The 25,172-nt window shown below is 39.2% G+C and overlaps 1 protein-coding gene across 1 annotated transcript; it reads left to right on the forward strand.

The window, feature by feature from the left end:
• Positions 1-8,094: 8,094 nt before the first annotated feature.
• On the forward strand, positions 8,095-19,385 carry FUNDC1 (FUN14 domain containing 1). Its single transcript, XM_055563380.1, has 5 exons — positions 8,095-8,271; positions 8,981-9,137; positions 12,645-12,720; positions 17,176-17,304; positions 18,930-19,385. Exons 1-5 carry the CDS (start codon positions 8,244-8,246, stop codon positions 19,005-19,007), a joined length of 468 nt encoding a protein of 155 aa, XP_055419355.1. The 5' UTR covers positions 8,095-8,243; the 3' UTR covers positions 19,008-19,385.
• Positions 19,386-25,172: the final 5,787 nt, after the last annotated feature.

Raw genomic sequence — 25,172 nt, forward strand, 5'->3', positions numbered from 1 at the left:
AGCAAAGTAATGCTCAAAATTCCCCAAGTCAGGCTTCAGTAGTATGTGAACGTCCAGATGTTCAAGCTGGTTTCCGAAAAGGCAGAGGAACCAGAGATCAAATTGCCAACATCCATTGGATCATCGAAAAAGCAACAGAGTTCCCCCAAAACATCTACTTCTGCTTTATTGACTATGCCAAAGCCTTTGACTGTGTGCAGCACAACAAACTCTGGAAAATTCTTCAAGAGATGGGCATACCAGACCACCTGACCTGCCTCCTGAGAAATCTGTATCCAGGTCAAGAAACAACAGTTAGAAGTGGACGTGGAACAACAGACTGGTTCCAAATCGGCAAAGGAGTACGAAAAGGCTGTATATTGTCACCCTGCTTACTTAACTTATATGCAGAGTACATCATGTGAAATGCCGGCCTGGAAGAAGCACAAGGTGGAATCAAGATTGCTGGAAATAATATCAATAACCTCAGATACACAGATGACAGCACACTTATGACAGAAAGCGAAGAAGAACTAAAGAGCCTCTTGATGAAAGTGAAAGAGGAGAGTGAAAAAGTGGGCTTAAAGTTCAACATTCAGAAAACTAAGATCATGGCATCTGGTCCCCTCACTTCATGGCGAATAGATGGGGAAACAATGGAAACAGTGAGAGACTTTATTTTCTTGGGCTCCAAAATCAATGCAGATGGTGACCGCAGCCATGAAATTAAAAGATGCTTGCTCCTTGGAAGAAAAGCTATGACCAACTTAGATAGCACATTAAAAAGCAGAGACCTTTACTAACAAAGGTCCATCTAGTCAAAGCTATGGTTTTTCCAGTAGTCATGTATGGATGTGAGAGTTGGACTATAAAGAAAGCTGAGCACTGAAGAATTGATGCTTTTGAACTGTGATGTTGGAGAAGACTCTTGAGAGTCCCTTGGACTGCAAGGAAATCCAACCAGTCCATCCTAAAGGAAATCAGTCCTGAATATTCATTGGAAGGACTGATGCTGCAGCTGGAACTCTAATACTCTGGCCACCTGATGTGAAGAAGTGACTCATTTGAAAAGACCCTGATGCTGGGAAAGATTGAAGGCGGGAGGAGAAGGGGATGACAGAGGATGGGATGGTTGGATGGCATCACTGCCTCAATGGACATGAGTTCGAATAAACTCCAGGAGTTGGTGATGGACAGGGAGGCCTGGTTTGCTGCAGTCCATGGGTTGCAAAGAGTCTGACACGACTGGGTGACTGAACTGAACTTAAAGGACTGATAATGTTAACCCCTGTTACCTCACCATCAACCAATCAGAGAACTGTGCAGGAGCTGATCACTTGCCCTGGGACTCCTCCTCCCTCCCCTTGTTGCTGTTGTTCAGTGGCTCAGTCGCGTCCGACTCTTTGCGACCCCGTGAACTGCAGCGTGCCAGGCTCCCCCATCCATCACCATCTCCCGGAGCCTGCTCAAATTCATGTCCATTGAGTCGATGGTGCCATCCAACAGTCTCGTCCTCTGTTGTCCCCTTTTCCTCCTGACTTCAATCTTTCCCAGCATCAGGGTCTTTTCTAATGAGTCAGTTCTTCACATCAGGTGGCCAAAGTATTGGAGCTTCAGCTTCAGCATCAGTCCTTCCAATGAATAGTCAAGGTTGATTTCCTTTAAGATTGACTGGTTTGATCTCTTTGCAGTCCAAGGGACTCTCAAGAGTCTTCTCCAGCACCACTGTTCAAAAGCATAAATTCTGCAGTGCTCAGCTTTCTTTATGGTCCAACCCTCCCCTTGCCTTTAAAAATGCTTTGCTGAGCCCCACTGGGGTGTTCAGGCTTTCTGAGGATTAGTTGTCCTGAACTACTTGTGTGGCAACTTAAATGCTGCACTTTCTCTTACCACAACCTGGTGAAACTGCATCTCAGACTGAGACTTGAACTCACATGCCAGGACTTGAACACAGCCAAACCCAGATTGGGACTTGAACCCACGGTCTTTTACCTGATCAGGACTTACTGAAGCTCAGATTCTTGATGTCTCATCTAAGAAAGAATTCAGGGAGAAACAAAGTGATACGTAAGAAGTGGATTTACTTAGAGAAAAACACACTCCACAGACCAGGATATGGGATTGTCAGTTTTTATGGGGTTGAGTAATCTCCTAGGCTAATTAGTGGAAACAGTATCCCAGCTATTTGGGGGAATGGGTGGGGATTTCCAGGAATTGAGCCACTGCCCACTTTTTCACCTTTATGGTTGGCCTTGGAACTGTCATGGTGCCCGTGGGTGTGTCATTTAGCTTGTTGATGTGTATATAATGAGGCTCAAGGTCTAGTGGAAGTTGACTGTCTCTCAACTTGGATCTATTTGGTTCTAATCAGTTTATGTCATGTCCTTGAATTATGTCATTCTTTTAAAATTTGTGACCTGCCCCATTCCCTCCTGTTTCACCCATGTCAGTAGTTTGGTTTTACTGGGCATAGGTAAGCAGACCCAAGTTTGGTTTGGTAACACTATCTTATAACCATTTAGCTCTCAAACAAGCAGGGTTCTATGGGGCCCTCCTTGGTACAAATCCTTATCATGTCCCTCATTTCTTGTTTATAGGAAATAGGCTTCATTCAGCCCCCTTGACCTTCCCTGAGTTCCAAAGGGCAGATTCAAACATTTGCTAATCAGGGAAGGAAACTGATGCAGAAACAAGGGAGGAGACATCAAGAGACAATACTGCAGGACTTCCTTGGTGGTCCAGTGGCAAAGAGTTCATTTGCCAGTGCAGGAGACAGGAGTTTGATCCCCGCTCTGGGAAGATTCCACATGTCAACGGGGCGGGGCGGGCAACTAAGCCTGTGTGCCACAACTGCTGAATCCATGCTCTGCAGCCTGAGGGCCACAACTACTGAGCTCATGTGCTACAACTACTGAAGCCCCTGGGCTCTAGAGCCCATACTCCATGACAAGAGAAACCACCGCAATGAGAAGCCCTTGCATTGCAACTAAAGAGTAGTCCCTGCTTGCTGCAACTAGAAAAACCCTGCAGGTAGCAATGAAGACCCAGCACAGGCAAAAATAAAAATATGTTTAAAAAAAATCAACTTAAAAAAAATAGTGCAGCCTTGGGGCAGGGTCCTGATTCCTCCTCAAGGACTACACATAACAATACTTTGAGTTCTGCAGGAATTAAGGCTTCCACCCAGGTGGAGTATAATAACTTCAAGTAACTTTTGCCTATAAAAACTTTTCTCCTAAAACGGAAACCATGCACCTCTGATTGGGACTCGAATCCAGTCTAAACCCAGATTGGGACTTGAACCTATAGTCTTTTAATTAGAATCACTCACCTGGTGTCTGGACTTACTGAGGCTCAGGCTCTTTTCTGTCTTGGCACAGAAAGAATTCAGTGAGAGGCAAAGTGATAGGTAAGAAGTAGATTTATTAATATAGGCCACTTCTGAGAGATGCAAGTGGGCAGGGAGCAGGCTCTACCCTAAGGATTAAGTGGGTTATATTTTTATAATCAAAGGAAAGTGGGTTTAGGGGAAAAGACTGCTTCTTCCTTATTCTTCAAGTAGACATCAAGCTTACATCACTAGCTCCTTCTTCGCATTGGGCAGGAGAGTGTCTGATCCTTTGAGGTTACACTAGGACCATCATAGTGCTTATTCAAATCAGCAGAAGGGTGGTAACATTTTTTCTTTCATTTAATGACCTGGGGCATATCTCATGCTTTTATTTATGACTCTGTAGTTAAGCAAGCCAGCTTCATCCCACAACATTCCAATAGCTTTCTTGAGTGATCATTAATTTACAGTGGTCTTCCAAAGTTCTCTATGTTCCCCTCTCTATCTATAATCCCATTGAGACTTCTACAACTACCTGTATAACTATCTTCTTCTATCCCTATCAAAACCATCAGGAAGTTTGGGGGTTTTGAGCACAAGCCACCTTCTCTCCTTGCATAGCCCTGGGATAAAACTTTCTTTGCTCTGAACCCTGATGTTTCAGTTTGTTTCGCCTCACCATGTGTGGGGCACAGGAATTTGTGTCCAGTAATAGCCAACAGTCTAGAATCAAGTTTGCAACATTATCTACTCCATTTTATCAAGTCTGCATTTTTTAGCAGAAATTGAATAAATCACTTGCAATTGGGCTTCCCTTGTGGCTCAGCTGGCAAAGAATCTGCCTGCAATGCAGGAGACCTGGGTTCAGTCCCTGGGTTGGGAAGATGCCCCGGAGAAGGGAAAGGCTCCCCACTCCAGTATTCTGGCCTGAAGAATTCCATGGACTGTACAGTCCATGGAGTCATAAAGAGTCGGACACAACTGAGAGACTTTCACTTTCACTTGCAATAGAATTGTCAGTGCAATTTGGTAAACAAGTTTTTTCACTTAAGCACTTTCTTGTTATTACAGCCTTTATAAACATAACATTCCCTAATTTCTATAACTGTTCATCTACTATTGGACACTTTCTGTTGTCCCCTACTGTTTCTACTCCTTTTTATCATGAAAAACAAAACAGAAACCCTACAATGAATATCTTTATGCATAAGGACTCTTTATATTGTCTTTGGCACTGATTTTTAGTGGGATTAATGAAGTGGCATCTATAAGATTGTGCATACATATTATCAAACTTTTTACTTGCTTATATTCTTACAAACTAGTGCATGAAGCATCAACTCTGCTACACTTTTCTCATCAGCAATTGATTACCTCAGTGCTCTGAAAGGTCACTTAGAGTCTAAGTCTTGGAGTATTTTAAGGGTGCAAATGTGAGATGAGTGGGCTCCACTGGGTTGGGATTAGTTGTAGCCAATGGGGGAGGTTAGATTGCCCAGGGACTGTGAATTGTTCTTCTGTTTGTTTTTTTGTCTGCTTTTCACTTTTCTTAATTCTGACTAAATTATGTTTTAACAAATAAGGTTTCCAAAGACAGTGAGGAAAAGTAGAGATCAGGAAGGAATAGTTTCATTACAGTTTCATTATGGATTAAATAGAAACTGTTCTCTATTTTGAATAAGTTACTCATAAGCTTTTGGAACCCATTGAAAAACTGGAGGCTACATGACATGTTTTAGTACAGTGGGTAGGGGCTTCCCTGATAGCTCAGTTGGTAAAGAATCCGCCTGCAATGCAGGAGACCCTGGTTCAATTCCTGGGTTGGGAAGATACCCTGGAGAAGGGACAGGCTACCTACTCCAGTATTCTTGGGCTTCCCTTGTGGCTCAGCTGCTGAAGAATCCTGCTGCAATGTGGGAGACCTGGGTTCGATCCCTGGGTTGGGAATTTCCCCTGGAGAAGGGAAAGGCTACCCACTCCAGTATTCTGGCCTGGAGAATTCCATGGACTGTATAGTCCATGGGGTTGGACACGACTGATTGACTTTCACTTTCACTTCACCAGTATTCACAGTGAAAATGCTTATCAGTGCTGACTGGAACAACAAAAAAAACCCATTAAAAATGGGAATTAATTTAAAAAATCAGGAGGATCATAGCACCTTTTAAAGTCTGTGTACACAATTTACACGTTAAACCACTCATCACTGAGCCAACAAAACAACAGCTTTTTTGATACTGGGAAATAGTAAAATAAATTATACAACTAACTTGGTTGAGGTAATGGCAAGGGCATATCACTGTAGGAAAACAAAAGGAAGAGTGTTTAAAAAGTTCCTCCTCAACCCTTAAGTGCGCTACAGAAATAATTGCCTTTAATTCATTTTTGGACATGTTTTGGATGCATTTTGGATTCAAAAGTTCATTTTTTGGCATCTTAAGAGCAGTGTTTTGTTTCCATTTTCTCCCTCTTTTCTCCATAATCATTTGATGCTAAACATCATTGCCTTGACAGGAAAGTGACTTCTTTCTGTAGTTGGCAGATAGTGCTAGAAGTAGGTGAAAATGTTTGGATGTCATTGGCCCAGTCAATCCTCTTCCAATTTGTAATTCTGCTCTTCCGATTTGTAATTTTTCTCTCTTCTTTCAGTGGCCCATCATTTGCTATTTCTCTTATTTGTTAGCACCTCATTGGGAGTGGGGAGGCAATGGGGAGGAAGTAGTTTATGAACTCAAAAGTGTTAACTCTTGGAAAAAATTTCAGTGATGACCTCATAAGTTATGTCCCTTAAAGTTATTTTGTTTCCAAAACATGTAATTGTGGAGCCCTATACCTTCCCTTGTGGCTCAGCTGGTAAAGAATCTGCCCGCAATGCGGGAGATCTGGGTTCGATCCCTGGGTTGGGAAGATGCCCTGGAGAAGGGAAAGGCTCCCCACTCCAGTATTCTGGCCTGGAGAATTCCATAAACTGTGTAGTCCATGGAGTCGCAAAGAGTCGGATATGACTGAGCAACTTTCACTTTCATACCAAGGTCACAGGTGTGGAGCCCTCCAACAAGGTTACAGAATAAAAATCTCTGGAACTGACCAAAGCCCATAGCAACTGTTGCCATGAGCCTCCAGATCTAAACCAGCCAGTTCCCTGACCCTGAAGTAGGTGAAATACCTACTGGATTACCCACTCTATAGCATCCTAAAGTGAAAGTGAAAGTTGCTCAGTCCTGTTGGACTCTTTGCGAACCCATGAACTATACAGTCCATGGAATTCTCCAGGCCAGAATACTGGAGTGGGTAGCCTTTCCCTTCTCCAGGGCATCTTCCCAACCCAGGGATTGAACCCAGGCCTCCCACACTGCAGGCAGATTCTTTACCAGCTCAGCTACAGGGGAAGCCCCTATGGCATCCCGCTGCTCTGCTAAGTCGCTTCAGTCATGTCTGACTCTGTGCGACCCCAGAGATGGCAGCCCACCAGGCTCCCCCATCCCTGGGATCCTCCAGGCAAGAATACTGGAGTGGGTTGCCATTTCCTTCTCCAATGCATGAAAGTGAAAAGTGAAAGTGAAGTCGCTCAGTCATGTCTGATTCCTAGCGACCCCATGGACTGCAGTCTACCAGGCTCCTCTGTCCATGAGATTTGCCAGGCAAGAGTACTGGAGTGGGTTGCCATTGCCTTCTCCCTATGGCATCCTAACCAATAACCTAATACCATCCTTCTAGTAGAAATTTTCTATCTTGAGACCATAAAAATTGGCTGCCAGCCTGCAAAAGGGTTGGGATCTCCCTTGAACTGGCATGTGTTGTAATAGTGTGTCCCTCTCTAGTAAACTTTATTCATCTCTCATTCAGCCTCTTGGCTGGAAATTTTTTTCCAATCCGCGCATGGCCCACGACAGTAATCTCACACAAAGTGAGGATTAATATCTCCAGCAGTTTTAGAATTGTATTTTGAGGCGCACAGGCTGAGGAACTTGAGAGACATCAACCCTTGCATTTCAAGCACCAGGACTTGAAAAGCCAAGTACAATTATGTAAGTTAATATTTTAAGTTATGCAGCCTCTACCAGGATTTCTTATTTTTCTTCATTTCCATATTCTCATTATAAGAATACTGATAGGGTTGTTTTAAATGTACAGCGAATGCGGGTGCAACGTAAATTCAAAACAAGTTTCGGGCCATTTTATGTGAACCTGAGTTAGCTGCTTGGTTTTCAACACGGTTTCTCATTCAACAGAATCCCGTGAGACTTCTTGGGTGAAGAACTTATCCTTGTTCCTCTGTCAGATTTAAATAATAAAAATGATGCTTAAAAATTATGTCCTCTTGAGTAACTCGTGTCAGGTCAGTTTCTGGGCTTTCCTCTTCCTCCCTCAGGTTCCTGGCAGGAAACGCGTGGAGAAGATGAAAAGGTTCCAATTCCCAGCAGCAGTGCGTTAGAAAAAATTTCCATCTGTTAGTGAGCCTTTGACTGCTTGAAAAGTGTGGTTTGAAAGAGGGTTTCTCTTATATCTTTCTGGTACCGTGTTACAAATAGCAAGCTGGTTTTCGTTTAACCACCATGTGACGCCCCCTCCCCTCCAGCCCTGAGGCCCTTTGAAACAAAATATCAAAAGTTAGCTTCTGGAAATTCTCGAGGGGGAGGGGTGGGAAACCAGCGTTGCGGAGGGCAACTGACTACAACTCCCACAAATCCTTGCGGGCTGGTATCCAACCTGTCTCCCCCCTCCCCCCTTCCTCGCGCCCCTCTGCCCTGCGCTTGCGCAGAAGGCCCTGCGCTTAGAGGAGGGGGCGGGGACAGGACTATGCGCCTGGAGGAAAAGGAGGAGGAGATAAAAAAGAGACCATAGACTTCCACCTGGGCCTAGAGCGGTTTTTAAAGTAGGGGCGAGAGGCAGGCGGGTTGGGACCGCCTCAGTACAGGCCGCCGGCGGTATCATGGCGACCCGGAACCCCCCTCCCCAAGGTGAGCGGCCGGGGCCCTAAGTAGTATCTTAGAGGCGGCTCCACAGCTCTCGACCTTGCTTCGGGCTCGCCTCTTCCTTCTCCTGTCCCAGGGATCCTGGGGGCTCTGTTTTCTTGAGGCAACCTCTTTGAGCACCTCTTTTAGACTAGACCGCCCCTCCCCTTCTTGGACCCTCGCCCTCAACACGGCCCCACCTGTCTTACCTTCACCTCCCTTCCTATCCGTCTTTAACGTTTAAGTCTTGCTGTTGAAGTCATTTCTTCTTGCTGGGTCTCTAACCGGTTCGGCCAGTGGAAGACCCCCTTTTCCTCCCACTGATGAAAATGGACCCTGCACTGACCCTGAACCTGAGATTTGAGGGTGACCCTTCATGCTGTGAAACTGACCTTCCCGCCGAGATTGCGGGGGACCCTGCTGTGAAACTGAGCCACCCCTACAGAGATTTGGGGTAGGGGTGTAACTGTGCTCAGCTGTGTAACTGACGTTGCCCCGGCCCCCCAGGCCTGTGTCTAGCTCTTTGGGAAGGGGATGCTAGGCCCTTTACGCTCGAGGCCCTAAGTCTTAGAGATTGGGTTTAAGAAACTGTCTACATCTGGGCGTTTTTAGGTGTCTGCCAATGTAACAATGAATTTTAAGAGATGAAAATGTACACGACATTTTTAACTTTCAGTTGACTGAAAATGTGTTGCTTTCGTTTTCTGCTTTCAAGAATATGAAAGTGATGATGATTCTTACGAAGTGTTGGATTTAACTGAGTATGCCAGAAGACATCAGTGGTGGAATCGAGTGTTTGGCCACAGTTCCGGACCTATGGTAGAAAAATACTCGGTAGCCACCCAGATTGTAATGGGTGGAGTGAGTGGCTGGTGAGAACATCCTTTTTTTGTTAAATTTCACTGGGAGCCTGACTGCTGCCCTTTTGTATCTGGGCCAGCTACGTACTCAGTCAGTGGTTTTACAATGTTAATCCCAGAAGAGCTGTACCTTGAGACTTTTCTCGGTGATATGATTAGTGTAATCTACACTCAGACTCTTTGCTGGGTTTTGGTGATCATCCTCCTCCTCATCCTTCCTTTGATTTTTTTTTTGCATATTCCCCCCCTTCTCAGATTTAGCAGATGTAGTGGATCTGATTCAGTGCCAGTGGGTAAAGAGGGAAAAATATAGAAGAGAAGAGTTAATTATATGTAAATAATTTTTACTTGTTCGGTTGAAAACCCTGTGAGAACTCCCACAGTAAAACTAATCTCCAGGATTATCAGCCCTATGCAAAGCAGTGTAAAATTCTCAGTAAAAATTACTGATTATGATACAGATGGTTCTGTTAATTTTTGTGGGCCAATTTAAATTATGATAATACTTTGAAGAAGGAGAGTTGTAGAACATTGGGTCTTTGTTGGAATTCAGTTCAGTTCAGTCGCTCAGTTGTGTCCGACTCTTTGCGACCCAGAGATAATACTGTGAAGTACATTAAGGGGGAGAGGTTAATAAGTATTAACCTCACCAGTTAACATTTCAGATCACATGATTATATAATTGCTACTGTAGATCTAATTCTGTTATTCTTAGACTAAAAAGATTAGCCAAATAACAAGGGTCAGAAAGAAGTTTGACCCTTTATTTTGAAAATGTTCATGACCCTAGAGAATTTCTGAAGCTAGTGGGTGTGCTTAACCTGTGAGTAATCATTTTTTTTCCTTAGATTCTAGGTTAAATTCATCTTACATTAATTTAAATATTTACATATTTAAACTCGATAAGTATAAAGTGTTTGTTTTAATTGTGTTTTACTTGCACCTTGGAACAATGGTGCGCTCTTTTATGCCTTTTTTTAACGCCTTTTTAAAATAAATGCCATTTTATGGTAGAGACATTCACTGTGAAAATTCTGTGATGAAGAGGTACAGTATTTATTCATGATGTGTACTTACAGTGATGCTTATGAAAAAAGCCTGCAGTTAAGAGAGTTGCCTGGTCAGGGCCCTGGTTATTCAGATGATTCTTCTCAAGCTGGTTATACTTTGATGCCCACAATTCAGGGCCTGGCCTTCTACTTAAATAAGCTCACAGTCTGGTGCCTTGGGTGATGGGTTAATGTGAGTCCAGGCCTAGAGCCCCATCTTGAAAGAGACTAAAAAATAATTGAGCAGTAGAATTAAATCATTGTGTGTTTTCTCCTTGTAGGCCAAACTTGGTGAGAAGCCCCATAATTGGGAGAAGTTTGCTCGGAAAGCCTAGAGACAGAACAGAGGACATTAGTATATTGATTGTAATTTCTCATACCATCAAGCAAAGGATAGACATGCTTGTGGAGCACAGTCCCCAGGATACTGTTAAGACCTGGATGCTGCTTGGCTCCTTTGCTCCCTTTTCTGAGTCTTCGTTGCTGTCTCCCCTACTGAGGGACACATATGTTTGGATTATAGCCAGGTGTTGGTCCAGGAGCTTGTAATAGGACTCTAATATTATACAGGTGATTTGTTGCAATGACTTTAGATTCAGTGTAATAAATGTTTGCAATTTTTTTAGGGTATAAAACTGATGTCCTATTGTGGCATATGTTAAGGAGGAATGGTTAATATGTTAGCTAGTTAACAATTCAGACCAATTCAGGACTTGATTGGGAAGCTGAGGAAATTATGTTTAGCTGTAGGTAGCTATGGGTTCTTGATCATAATAAAAAACTAAAACTGACAGCAGGATGGGTGGCTGCTCGGTGAGATGGGAGGTGTGAAGATCAACCAGGGGGTCGTTAGTGTGATCTGGAAGCAAGGTAGTGATGCTTTTGAGGATGGAAAGAAGACAAGCAAATAATGTTTTGGAGAAACTTGGGTGTATAGAATTGGCCATCAGTTGGACCCCAGAGGCAATGAAGAAGGCAGTCTGAGATGAGCATGAGGTGAGAAGCCTCAAGAATAGTGCCATCACTTAGAAATTGGGACTTTAGCAACAGGTGGTTTGGTTGGAAAGATGGTGTTTGCTTTGGGACATTTTGAATATGTGGTTCTGGGTGGCAAGAGAAGCTTGTCATGTAATTGGAAATGTACATTTTCCATTTATGAAGGTGTTTCCTCAGGCTTAGTTTCCTCAGGCTGTTATAACAAAGCACCACAGCTAGGCAACGTAAAATGAGAGAAACTTATTCTCTCACAGGTCTGGAGACTAGAAGTTTGAAAAGTGTCAGCAGGGTTGGTTCCTTCTTGGAGGCTCAGGGAGAATTTGTTCCGTGTTTCTCTCCCATCTTCTGGTGATTGTCAACAATCCCTGACATTCCTTGACTTGTAGACGTGTGTGCTCAGTTGCTAAGTCATGTCCAACTCTTCATGACCCCCTGGACTGTAGCCTACCAGTCTCCTCTTGTCCATGGGGTTTTCCAGGCAAGAATACTGGAGTGGGTTGCCATTTCCTCCTCTAGGAAATCTTCTCAATTTTGCCTCTGCCATTACATGGCTGTCTTCCTTCTTTGTGTCTCTATGACATATTGGATTTGGGGCCAACCCTACTCCAGTATAACCTCATCTGAATTAACTGCTTTTGCAGTGAATTTACTCCAAATAAGGTCACATTCTGAGGTTCTAGGAAGGTCATAGATTTCAGGGGTGACACAATTCAACCCAGTACAGAAGGCTGGGTTGGAAATCTAAGATTGCTTTGCACATTGGATCTGGAATGCTGAAGGGAATAATGAACTCACTGAAGGAGAGAATCAGAAAAGAAGTATGGGTTAACATCCTTACAGGATAGATGAGACAAAACAGGTTTAATATAGAGATAGAAATAGATAAGGGAGCCGTGAGAAGTGTGGGCCAAAGTATAGTCATGAAGGTGGACCTCTTGCTGGACCTTAACGGGTAGAAAAGTTTTAGATATGTGGAGCTAGGTAGAAACCCCGAGAAATGGGGATTAATAGCTTGAGTAGGAGTGGTGACCTGTTTGGAAACTGATTGGATTGGAGTAGAAGGTTTGGGTAGAGTGAGAGTTGGCCAGATGTGTGGAACATCTTGACTACATTAAAAAAAAAGCCCCACAAAACTAAGCATTTTGTTATGAGGAATTTCAACTTAATACAGCTGTAGAAGGAAGAGTATAATGGACCCTTGAGTACTCAACATTCAGTTTCAGTAGCCAGTCTTTCCCCTATCAGTTCCCTTCTTCTCTTCATCCCTTAAGCACATCTCAGACAATTTAGACTGTGCAGTTTTGACTAGTCTGTATAACTGAAAGGAAACTGAGGGTTTCTGAGCAGCTGAGGAACATGGTCAAAAGAACTGGGAAGACATTCAGATTTTATTAGGAAAGCAATGAAAACTAGAACAGAGAGAGTTTAGTACATCATTGATTGTTTTCATCCTTTGCCATTTCTTCCACTAAAGGTGTGCGGGATTTTTGTTCCAGAAAGTTGGAAAACTTGCAGCAACTGCAGTAGGTGGTGGCTTTCTTCTCCTTCAGGTATGTCAGAGCTTTCAGTCCTTGCCTCTGCTTAACAAGTAAACATTTCATCAACAGCATAACCTGTTCATACTGACAATTTAAAACGTATATTTTAAGTTCACACACATTCATACACAGTATATGAAAATCAAAAAATCTTTTTCCTTCCCTGTTTCCTAGTCATTTTTCCTTCTCGGAGGAAATTGCTGTTAGCAATTTCTAACATGTTTTTTAAAACTAGGAAACCATAATAATACAAAAAGTGGAAAAAAAGAATGGTCTTAAAAATAATTTTAATAATTAAAAAAAAACATGTTTTTTAAAACTAGGAAACCATAATAATACAGAAAGTGGAAAAAAAGAATGGTCTTAAAAATAATTTTAATAATTAAAAAAAAACATGTTTTTTAAAACTAGGAAACCATAATAATACAGAAAGTGGAAAAAAATAATGGTCTTAAAAAATAATTCGTAATCCTATTTCTGAGGCAAGTTGATTTGAAATTTTAGTCCTGTTTATGTTCCTCTTAAGTATAACGTTCTGAGGTTGTTTATCAGGATATTATCTGGCATTCATGTCTGTTTGGCATATATTTTCCCCAAAATATCATTCCCTGAAGATCAAATATAATCCTAAAATTGAAAAATCTCTGGGAATGCGTGTTAGCAACAATTTTGAAGATACAGAAATCTGTCAGGTTTTGAAAATGATTGATGGTCATAGCAACCAAAATCTGACTGCAGCACCTAGCCATTGATCATGTAGTGACAAGTGTCACTGCCTGATGTACAGAAGGACTGAATTCATATGTATTAAGGACGGATTTTCAGTTTTTAACTAAACAGTTTAAAAAATTTATATATTTTTTCTATTGATGGTATTATTAAGAGTAATTGCTTATCTCTTGTAAAAGGTAAAAATAAATAATTATTCATATTCTAAATTTAGTCCTTTGGATGTGTATGCCAGTATTTGCACAAATAATTTTATTTAAGCTGATTTTTTACTTCGGTTTATATAGAACCAAGAATTAAGTTATTTATATAGTTATCAAGAATCAAGATAGTTAATTTTATAGCTGTTTTGAAAACTCAGTTTCAAAAGATGGAAAAGGATACTCTACCAAAGCAGAGTTCCCTAGAATATTCACAGATAGAATTATATATTTCAGTCTACTCTGCATGTCATTTATCAGAAGTCCATTTCAGTCCCTCCAAACCCATGTTTTACGGTTGCCACCTTCTACTTCATGTTTAGTCCAAGTAATGTTTGAAGTCCCTGAGTAGAAGATGGAACCTCTCCACATCAAATCAGTTTTTCCCACAAATATGACTTACCTTGAAAGCTCAATAGAAGGAAACAAAGACAAACAAAAGAAACAAATGGCTTTTAGGCTAATTACCTTTTATTTAGTCTTGCTTCCATATTTTTATTACCTTTCCTTATATTTAAAGCTCAGAGGTTTCCAGTATATATTTATCACACTGCAATCTTAAAAAATAGACAGTTGGTATATAAATCTTTTAAATTTAGCTTTTTTTTTTAAGTTGTACATGCCCATAATTCAAAGGGTCAAGTACATGTGTAATGCTCAATACAGATTAGAATAATCCCCTGCCTCCCTCACTACCTCCCGATTTTTCCTCTCTTGAGGCAACCAGTTTGAACTATTAGCTGATTCTTAAGGTATTTATTTCCTTTTTCCTAACTAAATTAATTGGATATTTCTTTATCTTTCAGTTTGAGGTATTCACTGTTGGCTTCCCATTAGGGAATGTGGGAATTTAGCTATCGTTTATTGAACTTCTGTGTGCCCCAACCCCCACATCATCTGAGCATTGTTATTTCATAATTGTGTTAGATCATTACCTGGAGTTCACTGAGCTTCTGGATTCTGTAAGTTAATGTCTTTAACTATGTTCAGGAAGGTTTTGGCCATTATTTCTTTGAATATTTTCTCCTATTCTTTCTTTTCCTTCTGAACATGACTGACTGATGCATGTTAGGCTCTTTGATAAGGTTCTGAGGTTTTGTTCATCTGTTCTTTTCGGTCTTTTTTTGAAAATTGTATAATTTCTAGTGATCTAGCTTGAAGTGCACTGATTCTGTGTCATCTACCTTCTGCCATTTATCCAGTGAATTTATTTCAGATATTCTATTTTTCAATTCTAGAATTTTCATTTCTTTTTATATTTTTTCTTTGTTTCTGATGATAATTTTTATCTTTTCATTGATTACAAGTACACTTTCCTTTACCTCATTGAGCACAGTTATAGTACTGCTTTAAAGTCCTTATAATTTCAGTATATGGGTCATCTCAGAGTTGGCATCTGTTGATTTTCTTTTGAGACTAGGCCACATTTTCTTGCTTTATTGTATCAGATAACTTTGAATTTTATTCCTGAGCATTGGGAATGTTTTGTCATGGAGAGTCTGGATTCTGTTTTATTCCTCTGAAATTTGTTAATGTTTTGATTTTAGTAGGCAGTTAACTTGGTTAGACTCAAATTGCAAACTCCATTTCATCTGTGGTAGAGAGTGGCTCAAATCTCAGTTGTTTTTCTTTTTTAGCCTTAGCCGGAGTACTTCGTTATGCCCCATGGATGTGTGGTTCAGGACTTGGGTAGAATTTACACATAGAATTTGGGGCTTCCCTTCTCTAGCTGTGTCCTTTCTGGCAGCTGTTCTTCTCCTGGGCTCTATCCTCTGGTTCTTCAGGCCAGAAAAATGGCATGTTCTCTATTCAGCTTTTAGCCACCCTGCAACTGCATCTTGTCCTTAAGATAAAGCCAAAAAAATGGTCAACTCACGTCATATTGGTTTCTTCTTACAAGTTTCAACTCCTCTTTAAAATCTGCTTCCTTTTATTATTCTGGAGCCCTTGTATTTTAACCAGGATTTATAGTTGCTGTCTATGGGAGGGACCTTAAGGTTCTTCATCACTTCTGTGTCTGTAACCCAGATTACCATGTAAGGTATTGCCAGGAAAACCTTTCACTTGCCATTTGCTTTGATTATCACTTTGTTTTGCTGAGGCTAGAGTTAGAACTGATATAAGGTGAATAAATATAGGAAGAAATGGAAATAAATAGATTCTTCTCTGGAGTCATTCACAGTGAAAATGGAACCTAAGATTCCCAGCCTATTTATATAAAGTCAGATATTTTTATAATTTGAAGTATTTTATGTGTGAAAGTGCAAGTTGCTCAGTCGTGTCTGACTCTTTGCAACCCCTTGGACTATACAGTCCATGGAATTCTCTAGGCCAGAGTACTGGAGTGGGTAGCCTTTTCCTTCTCCAGGGGATTTTTCCAACCTAGGGATCGAACCAGGGTCTCCTGCATTGCAGGCAGATTCTTTACCAATTGAGTTATTTCATACTTAAAGTGATACATTAAGGGATTACAAAGAAAGCATAAACTTGGTAGAAGTGATTTATAATGGTATACAATTGTTTACTACTCTTGTGATTCTTTACATGTTGATTGTACTGTTTGAAGGGATGACTTATTGTACTGGCTTACACACATGCTATTGTTCCTGTTCAGATTTTGCTGTGTCTCAGTAGCACCATATGAGACATCAGGGTTAGTAGGCATTTAGCTGTAGTTTTATTAAAAGTATTTATGACATAAAAATGTGTAGAGCATATCTTCTTTTATATTCCACTTTCAAAAGCAATTACCAGAAAAAGTATTCTTTTTTTTTTTTTTTTTTTTCAGAAAAAGTATTCTTAATTTGACTGAAGAGTCTGAGTTAGTGAAGAGAGTTTATCAAGCTACTTTAATGACCTAAAAACTGATTGGCTACTGATCTCTTATATTAATCATCTGTTTAATTAAGGGTACTTTTTTTAATTAGCTGTACAAATTCAGTAGTCTTTGCCTTTTTAGCTAATTCTTAAATTCTAAAAATTCTGATCAAATTATAGAATAGTTGTAATATAATTTTTGGAATCTTTTGCCATTAAGTACTGTACTTTTCTTAACATAGTGTTCATCACATCTAAATAATTTTGTATGCTTAAGTCTGTTTTCCCTAATGGACTGTAAGCTCTCTGAGGGTGGGGACTTTTGTCTCCCTTGTTCTTGGCTATAACTTGGAGGCCTAGAACAGTGCCTGGCACAGAATAGGCGCTCAGTGTGTGTTAATGAATAAATTAGTGAATAAATTATGCTCTGTTACACATAAGCTTCATACATTTCTTGAAATCTAAATATTCATATAGGGGCTTCCCTAGTGGCTCAGATGGTAAAGAATCTGCTTGTAGTGCAGGAGACCTGCGTTCAGTCCCTGGATCAGGAAAATCTCTGGAGAAGGCTACCCACTCCAGTATTTTGGCTGGAGAATTCCATGGACAGAGGAGCCTGGAGAGCTATAGTCCATGGGGTTGTAAAGAGTTGGACATGTTCGTATATTGTATTATCAACCTAGTTGATTTAAAATTAACCGTTTTTATTACATTTTTGCAGATTGCCAGTCACAGTGGCTATGTGCAGATCGACTGGAAGAGAGTGGAAAAAGATGTAAACAAAGCAAAAAGACAGATTAAGAAACGAGCAAATAAGGCAGCACCTGAAATCAATAACATAATAGAAGAAGTAAGACAATGTGTATTTTTGGCTCCTTTTTTTTTTTTAAATGGATCTCAGCAGAAAATGTGACTAGGGAATGTGGTCTTTAAAAAAAAGACTGGTGTTTCTGGTCATGTCTAGAGTGTTAAGTAAAATTTGGGATCAAGTCACCATTTAAAACACTCATTTTTTTTTTTTAGTTGTTAACTGAAGCTACCTATTTTTTTTTTTGAGGTGGAATAGTTTGAAAATGTATATATTTTATTTTATTAATATATTAGTTTTATTAATATTTTATGTATATTTTGTGTTTTATTCTTACATTGTTTAGAACTGAATTGAATGATCCTTTGCTTTTATTTTAATTCTGTCCTTTTACTTTCTCCAACTTCTATTTTGAAAAATTTTATATCAGTTGAAAAGTTGACAGACAAAAATAGTAAATACCCAAGTACTCTTCACCTATTCACCAGATTGTTCGCATTTCACATTTGCTTTGTGTGTGTGTGATTTACCCTTTTTATTCCTGAATTATTTAAGACATTGTATCTTTTTATTCTTTAATACTTCTGTACATATGTTCAAAGAGTATGGATATTCTCCTATACAATTACCCTTATGAATCCCCACAAACTTAATGTGATACAATAGTATTTCCTAATATACAGTTCATGTTAAAATTTTTATATATTCCCCCCCCCCAATTAAGAATTGTATATTGCATTTGGTGGTCATGTCTCTGAAGTCTTCTTTAATTTTAAATGGTCCCCTCATCTGTTTTTTGTTTTTCTGAATTTCATGACACATTTTTGAAGTATCTAGGCAGAGTATCTCACAGTCTTGCTTTGTCTAATTCCTTCTTCATGATTTTATTTGGGTTAAACATTTTATCAAGGTGTTATTTTTCTGATCCTGTATATTTTTTCCTACTGGCTAGGTGGACTGATGGTTAATAAATATCATTGCGCATGCTGTGGGACTTTATTAATCATCTGTGTCAATAATTTGCTGAATGGACCATTTATGCCCACACTGTAGGGAGATTTCTTTTTATCTGTGAGAATTTTCTGCCCATATGCCTGTTATCTCAGAAGCAAGAAGCTTCTGGGCCTGGCTGGGGGCTCTAGGCTCCTTCAGTTTGTAACAGACAACCCTGGCATCTTGCCTGATGGTTGGTATCTGCAATAGTAAGAACACAAGAATTTTTGCTGAATATTTACTTAATTGAGGAAAACATCTGAAAAATATTACTCCGCTCTGGATTTAATAGTTAAGAGTATTTTTAAAAATTTGTTATCTTTTTCTTATGGTAAAATATATAAAACATAAAATTTACCATTTTAACCATTTTTAAGTGCACAATTCACTGGCATTAAATATATTCACACTTTCATGTAATCATTACCACCAGAACTTTTTCATTATTCCAAATAGAAACTCTAACCATTAAGCAGTAACTCCTATAATTAACCTGTCTCCCTAGCCCTTGGTAACCTCTGTTCTACTTTCTGTCTTGATGAATTTGACTGTTTATGTAAGTGCAAATTATAATAGCATTGTCTGTTTTTGTCTGTTTTATTTCACTTAGTGTTTTCAAGATTTATCCATGTTGTAGCATGATTCAGAGTATTTTTCTTCAAACTTTATTTCAGGCAACAGAATTTGTCAAACAGAACATTGTGATATCCAGTGGATTTGTAGGAGGCTTTTTGCTAGGCCTTGCATCTTAAGAATATGTTCTATCACAGTGAAGTCACCTCTGAGAAGAGAAGTGGTGGTGACAAGATGGTCTCATCATTACACATTGACAGATTCTCCAGGATGACAAGAAACAACTAGCTGGACAATACCCAACTCACTGCTTAGCATTTTGCCATCTGAAATTTAGCAGACTAGTATCTGCTATAAAATAACCTGTATGGTATATGGATAATAGTATCCCTGAGCAAAACATGGCTTTCATTATTTTTTAAGAATTTGTGTTTGTTTAAAATTTGAATATAAAACACTACTGTTGGATGTAGATATGGAGAGAAAATGAATTGTTGGATGTATTCCCCAGTAAAATATTATCCTCATTTTATTTAAATAAAATGTTTTCCATTGTGCTTTTTTAGTATAGTGCCAATAATTAAAACTTTGTATTATAGCTTCAACTGTAGGGCTGACTTTTTTTTAAGATATGTTTGCAGTAAACTGAAGAACTGAAACACATTTTGTGGAAGGATTTGCAGATAATAGAATTATTAAAGATAGTAAGCAAATTTAATACCAATTTTTAGGTTGCTTTTTCCTACAGTTCTTACTTATTTAATAACTGTAGTAAACAGTTTCAAGAAATGCTCTAGAAAATAGTACATATCTAAAGCTCTTTTTTGTTTTTTTGATGTCTGTAGTTGTAAAAATACCTTCTTGTATGTAAACTTCTAAATTTTTTTATTCATTTGTTTATCCTGGCAGCCTGGATAGAATTAATTATTTTGAGAGTACATAGAGTTGGGTCACTGATTCATTTTATTAACTTCGAGTGAATCTCGTTTTTCATTTTTAAAAATCCTAATTAATACAAAGAGGTAAAAATCACTTGGCAAAACCAATACAATATTGTAAAGTAATTAGCCTCCAATTAAAATAAATAAATTTATATTAAAAAAGTTTTTAAAAATAAATTAATTAAAAAATACTTAGTAGTATAGTATGGATTTAAGGCTTTCAGGTTTTTCGGTAACATTATGTTGATTGAACACTAGGCCAGTTGACTTGTTTCTCAGGACCAATATCACAGGTGGCTCAGTGGTAAAGAATCTGCCTGCAACTCAGGAAACACAAAGAGACTTGGATTTGATCCCTGGGTTGGGAAGATCCTCTGGAGAAGGAAATGGCAACCCAGTCCAGTATTCTTGCCTGGCAAAATCCATGGACAGGAGCCTGGTGGGCTACAGTTCTGGGTTAGAATTGGGAAAAAGCACAGAACAATGGGTGTTGGAGTCTTCAGGTTGAAAAGACTTGTGATGTTCAGACTAATCTCCTTTTGATAGGAAATCCTTACAGTATTTTTTGTGTATTATAAACATAAGGCATTTCATACTTTCAAGGTTGTTCCAGTCTTTGTCCTTTCACCCTCACGAGACTCCTTAGAATTGAATGTGGGATTGATCTTGATTTTCTTCTTTTACTCTCATTAGCGCCTCAGATAAAATGCTAAATAAAACTCGGACTCTCTTACTATGAAGTGATTTTGCTTATAAATACTTAATTTTTCTTCTTTGAGCTTTGCTCTGTTTCCTCCTTGCCTAGCTTTTCATTACTGTGAAATTAAAAGGGAAAAGTACTCTCCTTCGGTGGAGTCTTGGCTGCGCTTCTGTGCTCTGTCTGCCTGATACCTTTCATTTGATGCAGTTAGGCAGTAGCTGGCTCAGTTTGTTCATCTTGGAAATATAAAGTGTCTCTTCTCTATGTGATTGGGAAAGTGGGGGGCACAAGAATGACTGCCCTCAAATGGTGACTAAATATTCTTATATGAAAAGTTACATAATAAAAAAGGAGAGCCTGGCATATGATTTAATGGCAAATGAGTTGTAACAGTAACTACTTTCAGAGTCCAAACATGAATGAAAAGTGAAAAAGAACACCTCATTTTTACCTATACATTTCCAAGTATTTTTTGATTGCTGATTTATATACCAAAGGCAAAATATTATCAGTGCTCTCCATACTGTCTCCTCTCCATTGGTGCCCGATTCTGCCTCTTGTCTGCACTGTTACCCCATGAGGTTGTATGCTACTTGATGCAGTCATATGTGGTGTTAATTAATCTATGACTTGTGACACACCCCTGTGTAATGCTTTGCTCACAGTAGGTATCCAGCCAGTGTTGTGAATGAGTATGTGAAAAGCACATTACTGTGCTAGACTTAGTGTTAACCTATAGGAAACCTCTGAAGGTTCTGAATCAAGCTCCATCAGAAATGACTTGGTGGGGCTTAGCCTGAATGAAAAGCCTATGGCCTGCTGTTGTCTAAAATGAGGGTTTTTATGTTTGAGGGCATAAAGGTTGTTTGCAAGACTTATGAAAACTTGAGTATGTGGAATATAGATATTTTGTGGCTTAGACTTCGGAAGATATATAAGGATATTTTGACTGATAGTTGTTTTTTTTTCTTTTTGGTCTCACCACACAGCTTGCAGGATCTCAGTTGCCTGCCCGATGATCGCACCCATGCCCTAAGCAGTTAAAGTGTGGAGTCCTAACTGCTGGACTATCAGAGAATTCCCCATTTTGACTAATTTTTATTTTTTTATTCTTAGAGCTCTCCCCAATTTCCTGCACAAAAAATGATGATTTTTAATGTTTTCTTAAATATGCTTATTATAGAAAAATACATGGCATAAAAATATATAAGATGTTGATAATGTATATCTAGATTATCTGTATTTTGGTGCATAGCCTGTGGAATTTTTTCTACATACATATGAACACGTGTATTTTGTATAAAAATTGAGTTATAGCACTTTTATAAATAGCTATTTTCACTTATAAGTATCTTTTTATAATAGGTACATTTAATGGGGTCACAAAGAGTCAGACACAACTAAGCACACACAAGAGGTACATTTATGATGACAGAAACATTTAAGTGCCCACCCTCATCCCCTTTTATGAGACAACCATTATGAGAATTGCTTTCTGCATATATTAGTTTCTTTTGTCCAAGTTTGGATAGTACATATTGGATGGTCACTCTGAAAGGTAAGGAATTTGGTGCACATTCACTGTCCCCTTCCCCTTTTTTTCAATTGCTAATATGTTTTTAGTTTTTCTAGTAGATACCTTTATTACTGTAAATACTATGCTTTTTCTATCCTAAGTTACCAGCTTTACAAAATACCTGTTAACTTCCTGTTAGTAAAGAAGAGGAAAATTTAAGTGCACCTCCTCCCTGTTTCCTCTGGCTTCCTGATTTTTGTTAAATTATTACTTTTAATGGTAACATTCCAATGATAGGATTCTATACAATTATTAAGAGGAGTGTAGAGCTATATAAATTGATCTAGAAAGATTCACTTGTTAGTGATAAAATCAGGTTACAAAAAGTATGACCCCACTTTTTAAAAATACTGCAGGTGAGCATAAGTGTGCACATAGATCATAGAGGCTATCCTTGAGGTTAGTATACAGGATTTTCATGTTGTATTTTCAACATTTTTGTGTCATCTGAAGTGTTTACGATGAGTACATGTTACTTTATAGGTAGCAAAAGTTGTTTTTTTAGAACCAGGAATCAATAGGTTATTGCTATTTTAGGGGGCTATTTCTGCTTTATTCAGTGAATTTATTTTTTAAGTGATTTTTGTGAAAATAATGCAATAGTTCAAGAAGTCAAGTGGTATTTGACTAATTCCAGTACCTTTCTTCCATTTAGTGGCTCTTTTCCTACAGAAGTTTCAATTACATTAGTTGTTTTTCTTGGTATTTACTGAAACCATATTTCTTGGACTTTTTTTATGATAAATAACTAGACTTGGACTTCCTATTATGGTAGATGTTGATTTAGCTCTATAATACTTTTTTTTCCCCTATCTTTGTAGTAGCTATTTATTAAATTTCTACAAAGTTTTATATATTATGACAAATATTGTTTACTCTTGGATAAGGACACAATTTTCTATAGGTTCATTTATGTGACTGCAGCCAGAATCCAGCATTAGCCTGATCCTGCAAACAGCTCTGCAGCATGAAGGGCCCTGTGGCTGGCAGCATAACATCCCCTCCTTGCCCCCAGGCAAAGATGTTCATGTCCTAATCCCCTGAGCCTGTGACCACATTAGGTTACATGACAAAAGAATGAAGGTTGCAGATGGAGTTAAAGTTGCTAGTCAACTGATCTCAAAGAGGTTATTCTGGTGGATCTTGGTGGGCCCAGTGTGATCACAAGAGTCCTTAAAAGAGGAAGAAAGCAGAAGAGCATCAGAGAAAGTGATGTGACTATGGAAGGAGAATGATCAGGCAGATGCTGTTGTGGCTTTGAAGACTGAGGAAGGGGGCCAGGAGCCAAGGAAAGCTGGTGGCCTCCTGAAGCTGGAAAAGGCAAGAAAACAAACCACCTCATTGCTTCCAAAAAGAGGCACAGTCCTGCTAACACCTTGATTTTAGCTCAGAGAGACCCACGTTGGATTTCTTACCTCTACATCTATAAGATAATAAATTTGTGTTTTAAGCCACTGTGTTAGTGATCATTTGTTATAGTAGCAATAAAAACTAATACTGGCATCACTTGAGTTGTGTCCTCTTGTGGCAAGAGAGCTAGTTTTTTGTATTTCCCTATCCATCAGGCACTGGCTGCAGTCTGCCCTTAGGGATTAGGCAGTATAACCTCCAGGCTAAAGAGGCAGTGACCTGCGGAGAGCAACTTTCATTGAGAATTGTGTGATTGTCAGCCATCAGTGGTTAATATACAGCTGGATAATGAGTGTATTGGAGGACAGAGGAGCCTGGCATGCTGCAGTCCATGGGATCCCAAAGAGTTGGACACAGCTTAGTGACTGAACAACATGTGGGTGGGACACCAACAGTCCACTATAGTGGGTAAACCTAAACCACCATTGCTTGTGTAAAGCAATGGTTAAATATTTTCTGGAGTTGAAGGAGGGAGGGTGGACAGGGAGGTTGAAGGGCAATAAATGAACTGAATTGGGAAAGGAGTATGTCAAGGCTGTATATTTGTCACCTTGCTAATTTAACTTATATGTAGAGTACATCATGTGAAATGCCTGGCTGGAAGGCTCACAAGCTGGAATCAAGATTGCCAGGAGAAATATCAACAACCTCAGGTATGCAGATGATACCACCCTAATGGCAGAAAGTGAAGAGAAACTAAAGAGCCTCTTGAAAGTAAAAAAGGAGAGTGAAAAAGCAGGCTTAAAACTCAACATGCAAAAAACTAAGGTCATGGCATCTGGTCCCATCACTTCATGGCAAATAGATAGGGAAAAAAATGGAAACAGTGACAGATTTTATTTTCTTGGGCTCCAAAGTCACTGCAGACAGTGACTGCAGCCATGAAATTAAAAGACACTTGCTCCTTGGAAGAAAAGCAATAATAAACCTAGACAGCATATTAAAAAGTAGAGACATCACTTTGCTGATAAAGGCCCATCTAGTCAAAGCCATGGTTTTTCCAGTAGTCATGTATGGATGTGAGAGTTGGACCAGAAAGAAGGCTGAGTGCGGAAGAATTGATGCTTTCAAACTGTGGTGCTGGAGAAGACTCTTGAGAGTCCCTTGGACAGCAAGGAGATCAATCCTAAAGGAAATCAACCGTAAATATTCATTGAAAGGACTGATGGTGAAGTTGAAGCTCCAATACTTGGACTACCTGATGTAAAGAGCTGACTCATTGGAAAAGACCCTGATGCTGGCAAAGATTGAAGGCAGGAGGAGAGGGGCAAAGAGGATGAAATGGTTAGATGGCATCACTGACTCAATAGACATGAATTTGAGCAAACTCCAGGAGATAGCAAAGGACAGGGCAGCCTGGCATGCAGTCCATGGGGTCAAAAAGAGTAGGATATGACTTTGCAACTCAACAACAACAGAACTGAAATATTTGTGTTCTTAATGCAAAGTCCTCATATTATTCCAAAATGTATTGATTAACCTCACACTTTGAGTATTCATGCTTGTTAAAATTTTAAGAGCAATCCTTAAGTGAATTACTATTAGTTGTAGATAAATATATTTCAATCGTACAAATAAGCAATCTAAATGAAGGCAGGAAAGGAAGAATAAAGAAGCATAGAGAAAGCAGAGTAAATAGGAAGCATAAAAGATGGTAAAAATAATATATATTAGTAATCACACTTCAAAAGGAAAAATGAACAATTCACAATGTGAT

Source organism: Bubalus kerabau, chromosome X, assembly GCF_029407905.1.
Source record: "Bubalus kerabau isolate K-KA32 ecotype Philippines breed swamp buffalo chromosome X, PCC_UOA_SB_1v2, whole genome shotgun sequence".
NCBI classification, from domain to species: Eukaryota; Metazoa; Chordata; class Mammalia; order Artiodactyla; family Bovidae; genus Bubalus; species Bubalus kerabau.

Bases quoted from the DNA above. Each gene is read 5' to 3' on its own strand.
- FUNDC1 (XM_055563380.1), top strand. From the start codon at position 8,244: ATGGCGACCCGGAACCCCCCTCCCCAAG. The intron at 9,138-12,644 runs GTGAGAACATCC...CTTCCACTAAAG, and splicing joins ATGGGTGGAGTGAGTGGCTG to GTGTGCGGGATTTTTGTTCC. The intron at 12,721-17,175 runs GTATGTCAGAGC...ACATTTTTGCAG, and splicing joins GTGGCTTTCTTCTCCTTCAG to ATTGCCAGTCACAGTGGCTA.